The 8,904-nt window shown below is 35.6% G+C and overlaps 1 protein-coding gene across 1 annotated transcript in view; it reads right to left on the bottom strand.

Annotated features, from left to right (window-relative positions):
- Positions 1 to 12: 12 nt before the first annotated feature.
- The window catches only part of DOP1A (DOP1 leucine zipper like protein A), a gene marked incomplete in the record, with an annotated part of 125,170 nt that continues 116,278 nt past the window's right edge, over positions 13 to 8,904 (bottom strand). The window contains 4 exon segments of the mRNA XM_027769901.1: positions 13 to 392; positions 2,241 to 2,300; positions 4,348 to 4,477; positions 8,270 to 8,434. Of these exon segments, the coding sequence (XP_027625702.1) occupies positions 87 to 392; positions 2,241 to 2,300; positions 4,348 to 4,477; positions 8,270 to 8,434 (661 nt within the window).

The raw sequence follows: 8,904 nt of genomic DNA, 5'->3' as shown, positions 1-8,904 counted from the left end.
AAAAAAAAAAACTATACAACTCAGAGCAATGTGTTGTTTTTAAGAATTACATTTACATTTAAGCTAAATGGAACCACTGGTGGCATTCAAGTTTTTATCACCCCTTCCAGAAAATCCTTTTCTACCATCTCTTCAATTTTTTGCCTAGCTTTGCTGGAAAATGGTTTGTGGTTCTCCAGTTTCATGTCCTTATTAGGGAAGGCATTTGAGTAGAGGATGGGGCTCCCTGAGTGTCCTCCACATCGGCTGGTGACTTTGCTGTTGAAGACCTGGCTGAGTACATTGAAGAATGGCAAGAGCTGCTCCATGCTGCGTACGGTACAGATGGTGAGCAGCAGGTGCCCCGGCTCCCAACCCAGTGTTCTCCCTGAGTTGTCTTCCTCTGGATTTTTCTACAGAAGACAAGAAGGGGATTGTTATTACCCAATAGTATAGTACACTAGAAAGATTAAAAGGATATAAACATCAGCAAAATTAAGCCCATTCATATGACAAAGAGCCCTCTGAGCCTTTTAGTGTCACATGCTAATTTTACAAAGAGAAGACTAAAACTAGTAATATTTTCCAACCATTTACTACAATATACAGGTAAGTTTGGTAAGCATGGATGATTTTGGATGGGATTAGGGAGAGTGAAATATAAAAGTTTATGTTGTGCTTTGTATCTACTCAGAAAACTCAGATTCCTGGACTCTCATGAAGTAACTAAGGACTGGATCTCAAAATAACTGTAGAAAAGAAGGAGAGGACAAAGAACTTTATATATTGTGCCATTAGTAAATCAACTAAGTCTTTTATTCAAATGGTCTAAACTTTCCATACAATGTGAACAGGGTCCACAGCAAGTAAAATCTATCAGTCTTACAGTACAGAGGAAAGAAAGGATCCTTCAGGAGATACACTGCTGTCTCTGGACTGTGCTAAATAACATAGGGAAGAAAGCTGACCCTGGAGTCAAAGAGCAGGATTAGTGTCCCAGCTATGCCATTTGCTTACTGTGTGGAATCCTTGGGCAAGACAAAGATTCCTCATTTATAAGATGGGAAAATCTATTTTGAGTAGAGAAGTCAAATGAGACTATACATAAAAATTCTGTCAACTACATGAGAAGTTTTGTGTATTGAGAGGCTAGATTAAGAAGGAGAAATGTTCACATGTTGAAATATTCACTTTGTAAGCTAAATAATGTGATTGTGTAAAAGAAAATGAAAAAAATGTAAATAAAAGCATTAAAAAGCCAACTACAAAAACAGCTACAGATATCAGCATGTCTACAGAAAGAACAAGAGAACTAAAGATGTTTGAACTCACGTAGAATCACAGACATAACAGTATACTAAAGGTAATAAAAATAAACTAAGTGAGATATAGGAAGCAGACTTACAATCTGTCTTATTTGTTGTTAGCAATTGGCGTGTGCCTTCTAAGATCAGCTGTTCCTGAGAAACTTTCATTGTTACCCAACACATTCATATCACTAGTTTCCTTAAGGGAGAAAGCTGTTGCAAAAATCCATCTTTTTCCTAGTATGGGCTTTCAAGGTTGGTTTGCTTAAGTAAAATGAGACATCTTTTAGATGTAAAATGGAAGATTCCAGGAACAAATAAAAGGCCAAACAAAAGAAAACAACAGTTGCTATTATTCAGTTTATTTCTTAGGAATTATTTAGCCTCTAATCTGGGGTATAAGAAAACATTTTCTCTTAACTATGACACTGTGAAAGCACTGTAATTGATTAGTTTTCACATCACTGACAAACAGTACTTAGTACTGGCTTTACCATACTCAATCCTCTAAATCAAAATGCAATTGAGAGGTAATCTAAGGATGTATAAAGATGGATTTACCCTGAAAGTAAATGAATATGCTTGTACCCTCTTATATAGCCAATTTCTTAAATATAAGAGAACTATGGTATAACCTTTCGTTTACACGGTTATCAAGATGTACCTTTAAGAGTTGACTAAGAAGAATGAACTTGTTTTAGTGTTTCCACTGTTCTTAACAGCACCACCTCCTCCTTCATACTAAATAAAGTCAAACATGTTTCCATACAAATGGTTTCTCCTTTGATGACACAAATCTATACTTCAAGAAACTTCCTTCCTGTTAACTTCTCTTGTACTTGTTGAAATTCAGACCTGAGTTTGTGACTCAATACTTGGTCCAGCAAGAGCTGTCATAGCAGCCAAGCATCAAAAGCTGCCATAGCATGCCAAGCATCAAACAACCACCCTCACCTGATGTTTGGCCATCTCCAATCCATCCAAAATCACTGTCTTAAAGTCCTCCTCCTCGTCCTGTGGAAGGAAAGAGGAGAACTCACAGCCTTTGTTCCAGTGAAAAGTATGGTTGGCCATGAAAACCTTGTCAAGTGATTTGGATGGGAAGATGCTGTCCAATCAGAATAGTTTTCTGTGGGAAAAGCTCTGAACAACAGATTGTCATATCTATCCTTTAGATAAGGAAGGAGTCTCGTAAAAATCCTCATTACTAATGAGAAATAGGGGTTGCAGAAGAACATGTGCCTGGGGTCGCGTTATATATAATCTACATTTCTTCTGGATCTGTTAGGATTATTTTCCAAACCCTGTGATACCAAAAGTGAAGGTACCTAAGTCCTATCCTAAACTCTGGACCCAACTCTCATCTTCATCTGTATTTTTTAAATGTAGGTCTTAGAGAAACAACTATCAATAGAACTTTACAAGTTCTTCATGTCTTTCAAGTAAAACCTTTCAAATTGCTTTCCTCCATTCCATTTCCATGAGTATGGAGAATTGAGTTTAAGAGGGTCAACCTTATTAGGAGAGTCCAGAAGACTAGAAAATGTCTGAGCACTCAAAGCACAAACTGCAAACTAGTAGCTCCCAAAACAACCTAGATCATCCCAAAATTGTACAATTTATAGTTGAAATGTTTTGATTGCAAAATGAAAAATGGTGAAAGATGAATAACAAACACTCAAGGATGGGCATGCCAATTTCATTACTGTTCTTTTCTCAAGCAAAGATTTGTAATACATGATGTATGTTGGAAGATACAAAGTACATATGACACGATATAAACATATCTGACAAGATTATCTTCCTGTGTCTTACAGTGTGTGTGTGTGTGTGTGTGTGTGTGTGTGTGTGTGTATTAATTTCCCACTTTTCTCCTTGAAAAATTTCTCTTAAGTAGATGATTTATACTTTTGAGTCACTTTACTTCCTTTGTAATACAAATGACATAATTTTGATCAGTGTTTTTAAAACTGCAGAGGTCATGAAATTGAATTTACTTAATTATTTTATTTTAGATTTTTGCCATAGGACACATGCACTTGCCAGAGAGACAGCGAGAGACAGAAAGTGAGAAATTACCCCTCCAGGAGGCATGGCCACGCCACAATCCCTTCTCTATTCTCCTCTCAGGATTTTGGGCAAGCATGTACACATACATGCTCAGTGTGAATTTTACACTGCGAGTCCAGGACTCGAACTGTAGTCAATTATGTGAGAGTCCAGCAATGTAACCATTGCATACTGCTGGTCCCAGGGTGTAATTGAAATTTTAAATGGAACATAATCACCATCAACAGTAGGAACTTTAGAAAGAAAATATCTGATGTGTGTTAAGAGCAAGTATTGTTTTGTGAGCTGTTACATAGCTATACTGAGTCAGGATATGTAATGTTTCTTACTGTAGGCCATAACTTACAAAGCAAAAAACACTGGCTTAGAAAATGAATTGCTAGCATACACATTTTACTTTATATGGTATATATAAATGCTAATGATTATTTCCTTCATCACTCTTATTGAAGTCCAGCTAAATCAATTTTGATGAAATAAAACCATCAATTAAAAATTTTTAATGTATATTTATTCATCCACGAACTAGTTCTGTTGAAATAAACATGAGAGATGTTTCCTGAAAATCTACTTTAGTATTACATTTTTGTCAATCAAATCATATCTTCCTATTTCTTATGTGGCATTATTATGATGGATATTATAGGTATAGGAAATTCCAAAGTTTTTGAAATGAAAAACAACTACACTGTTAAATATTTACATGCATGATTCCAATTTTTCTTTTTTGAAGGAAAAAATATTTTAAGATGCTATGATATACAAAATGCTTTTAAAAATTACAACAAATTATTTTAAAATACATACAATGTGGTTTAAAAATGTCTGTGAGTATTGGGCTCATGGACATTAATTCTCAAAACTAGGGAATTATTTTCAGAATAGCTCAACTTGATAACTGCCTTCAGTTTCCCAGAAAGTATTTAATAAACATCTTACTAATGCAACATGCACTTACATAAGAAAAAAAACAAACAAAAAAATACAGTACCTTTGCTCTTTTCCGAAGAAGTTTTGCTAGTCGTACCACGTAAGGTTTAAATTCTCGTTGATGTATGCCCTGCCTTCTGACTTCCAAACCTGAATCATCTGAGGCTTCTGGAATAAAGGCCCATCGGTACCTATGTATAGAAGAATGATGTCAATCAACATCAGACTTTTGTGCCATCTAAGTTGAAGCCACCTAAGAGTAGAAAGATCACGAACCTCCACTAATAACAAAGACTCAGATGTCAGCTGTAGCACTCACTGTAAGCTCTCACCTTGGGTGTGCTTCTTGACCTGAGTCGTGTCTTCAGTAAATGCATAAAGGTACTACTATCTACCTTGAAGGATTATAAATGATACCTAAACTTGTAAAGTGATCATCACTATTTTTTTTTCATCAGCACAAAGCAACTACTCAACAAATATTTCCTTCCACATTAGTTAATAGAGAAAATTTTCTTAAAGGGAAATTGTTTTGCTTTTATCTCTGAATTGTAACAGAATCTGACAAAGACCTGATTTTCCAACATATAACTGGTCCAATGTTTCCTAGCTACACAGTAAGGAAGCAAAGAACAAAGAATTTAAGAAATGTGTATGTAGGACTCCTTTAACTTCTCTCTTGTAGTTTGTTTTGTTGGGGTTCAGGGTGGTGGTGGTAGATGATAGGTGGCTGGGGGTGTCTGTGTGGTGGTTTAGACAGTTTGGTCCTGTGTCATGATCCCCAACCTTCAGTCTCCCAAGGTATGTACCACTGTACCTGGCTTTTATTTTTGTCTTTAAGGTAAAAGCAATAGCTACCTGTGGTAAAAATTCAAACAATATAGTTTCCCTCCCACCACAGGATTCATCAGTGTGACCAGTATCCATCCAGAGTTTATGCATAGCTGAGCCCATATTTACAAAGCCAACCATTTTCCCTTTTCAAAAACATGATTGTGGCTTGTTAAGATATGACTTAACTACAGGTCATTCCATATAATCTACAACCCCATTCAACTTTATTTATTTTTTTATTCTGAGAAATAGAAGAGGAAGAGAAGAAGGGAGAATAAAAGGGGTACACTCCCACAGGGTCTTCATGCCACAATCCATCCCCAGTCTCAGCTGGCTTGAATCATGGGCATGTACACACCTGGCGTCATCAGGAGGTCCCAGGATGGGAATCCAAGACCTTTCCCATGTAAACTTCCATTCTTTTTAACAGCTACATAGAACTTTGCTGTTGGAAGGTAATGATATCCTGAGTCTACTAGATGTCTTAATTTGTGCTATTATAAAAGTACCTCATGGATACCCTTATTTAATGTTTATTTTTGTGCATATCTGAGAGTAACAGTGGTAGGATAAATCCTTGGATGTACCAGAATTACTGGCTTAAAGACAATGTGTTATTTGGGACCAGCATTTGGCATAATGGCTATGTCGCTGGACTCCCACGCAGTCGACCGCGGTTCGAGTCCTGGACCCGGTGGCCTAAACACGCCGGGCGCGTGTGCATGTGTGCCCAAGATCCCGAGAGGAGAATGGAGAAGGGATTGCGGTGTGGCCATCCCCCCGGGGAGTGATTTCTCACTTTCTATCTCTCTGTCTCTCTGTCTGGCGAGCGCATGTGCCCTATAGCAAAAACCTCTCCAAAAAAATAAAATAAAATAAAATAAAATAGAGAATGTGTATTTTAAATTCCAGTAAATATCATCTCATTAGAAAACAACTAGACAATACCAAAGTACACTTCCAAAAACAGTAACAGTGCTTCTGTTAAGAGAAAAAAGTAACTTCTAAATCTTTACATTTATTTTAATTGAAATTTCTTAGTAGTATAGCCGAGCACCTTTTCCTTTTTTTTTTTTTTTTTTTATAAAAGCCATTCTTTTTCTATGTACTAGTGATGCTGTGTCATTCATTGGCCCATTTAAAAACTGAGGTTGGTTTTTATATATTAAACATGTTAGGATTTTGTCATATATATTGAATATATCTTTTTCCAATTCATTGTTGCTGTCTTTTAAACTTTATGATACAGACACATGTCGATTTTAGGTTTTGAACTTTTGAAATATAGCTCATGGTTAGCTATTACTCTTTTTAAAACATATATTATACAGTCACCCACTGTATATTATTTACAGCCTTAAAAATGAATTTTCCCAGCATGAATAAATTATATTAGTCAAGTTAAAGGTAGTACCATACATATTCTCTCTTTCAAAATTATAAAATTCTCCATGCTTTATTCTACTTTACGATTGGTTGTTTTAAGACATAGGCTTTTTAAAAACTACTAAATATTACAGCATGTCTCCCTACCTTTCATAGTAATAAACATATTGACTATTAAAAAGAACAAACTAATTTTAGTTCTTGTCATGGAAAATATGTCAATACCATGAACATGCTACTTAATCTTCCTGGGGCATTGAAGAGTATAGTTGCTATCACTTTTGTAAATGTAAGTATTCTGGTTTAATTTTGGCCACAGTACTGTCTACAATCATGTTTAGTATTCTTTTCTGAAATTTTCCAGGAATAACATCAGTTTAATAGATACATACCAATGAAATTCATCAAGAAGTATATGGATTTCAAATAAAAAAATAAACTGAAATTAATCTAAACAAAATTTCCAGCTATCATCCACCATTACATTGACTGAAAAGAAAACTTATGAAGCAGCAGTTTTATTTAGATTTTAGTATGTCCAAGTAAAGACAGAAAAAGAATTCTTACATCTTACTCTTTATCCTATTTTTAATATTCTACTACAAAAGAATAATATGAACAATACATTACATAAATACAAGGTTGATCTTATAAATTCTAAAATTATTTCAAGCTTTTTTTTTAATAAAGAGATGTTTCTTGCTATGGGGCATGTGTGCTCACCAGAGAGGCAGAGAGAGACAGACAAAGTGAGAAATCACCCTGCAGAGGCGATGGCCACACTGCAATCCCTTCTCTCCAAATCTCAGGCATCCATGCACATGCATCAGGTGTGAATTTTAAGCCACTCAAATGGTGGTCAACTACTTGAGAGTCCAGTGACGTAACCATTACACCATCTGCTGGTCCCTTAAGCTCCACTTTGATAAAGAATCTTGCACAGTTTGCCTTTGTTTACAATTTTGATATGAAAAAATATTTTTGAGCACTTACAAACAAAGCATTGTGAGAATTAGCTTTCACCAATTTTCTCATTTCTTTTGCTTCAGTGGACCATCATCTAAAACAAAATACCTTCCTTGATCCTTGTCTTGCCCAACTCCAGTGCTTTTTCCATACTATACAGCTAAAATAAACTTTCTAAAATGCAAACCTAGTAACATCATATCATTCCTTAAAATGCTTCAATGGCTTCCCATTGTTTGGGATAAAGTTCAAGTTATCTGATACAGCTTATCAGGTCTTACCTAATTTGGTTCCTTTTCAGCTTCTTCTGTCAACATTCCCTCCACCAATACTGATCTTTCAACACTTTAGAAATACCAGATCCACTCCTGCCTCTTGTCTTCGCATGTCTCCTCCTCAACATTCTTGAGGACATCAGTTTAAAATTCCCCTCAGGGCCTCCTCTGACCCTCAGTGCTAGGAGGGGTCTCTGCCTCACAGTGGCTTGTACATGAGCTTTTGGATACTCATTATGTATTTACCTGTATGTCCCTTTCCCAGGACTTGAAACTGTGAGCCATGTACCACACTGCCTCACATCTGGAGGACCTTCAGTTTGTTGACTGATTTGTTAATATACCCAGATCAACCATCTACTTCCAATAATTATGCTGCCCTACCCCATGCCAAAGAATTACATTTTAGTAAAAATTATGAATACTTAAACTTACACAAACTTTTTAATTAGTCTTAGATATCAGTGACCAAACCAAGTGTATTTTCCAAAATTTCCATATAATATCCTTTATTTTACTTACATTTGAAACTGAGGAAGATTTTCAGAAGGCAATGCCAGAGCCAAATCCAAAAATTTGCAAGCAGAGAGATAGAGGTTTAACCATCGTTGGCTGTTATATGAAGTAGAAAAGCCATTACCTCCTGTGTAGGTTGTTTCCAGACCAGCCACAGAGGGGCCTGAAGTCCTGGAAACAGAAGATAGTACTGTCAACAGCTGGAACCATGCCCCATGAGAAAATCCTGAAAATCTAAAACTGTCAGCCAATATTTTTCATAATCATCCTGAACTGCCAAGCTAGGTCATGACTAAATTTATTTTACCATTCTCAAATTAAAAAGTTCATTTCTGCCTTTCAAATTTTAAGAATGTAAAATAGCATAAAATTTGTGCCACACTCAAAAAATACAAAAATACAAACTATAAAACCAAGAACCCTCACTACTACTCAGTTTCCTTAACAAAGATTGGGGCAAGGGGAGAACTTTCTAAAATAATAAATGGTTACTACTTTAAGAGATACTTTTTATAAACTTAGCACTGTTCAAAATAAAATATATTCAAAACACTTCATCTTAGAGAAACTTTAATTTGTGAATTTATAAAAAAAATTCCTGTGTATATACAAAATTATATTTAGTCACATATTAGTAAACT

Source organism: Tupaia chinensis, unplaced genomic scaffold (assembly GCF_000334495.1).
Source record: "Tupaia chinensis unplaced genomic scaffold, TupChi_1.0 Scaffold000097_1, whole genome shotgun sequence".
Taxonomy (NCBI): Eukaryota; Metazoa; Chordata; class Mammalia; order Scandentia; family Tupaiidae; genus Tupaia; species Tupaia belangeri.
Note: the sequence above shows the minus strand (reverse complement) of the source record. Positions and strands in the feature narration are given on the sequence as shown.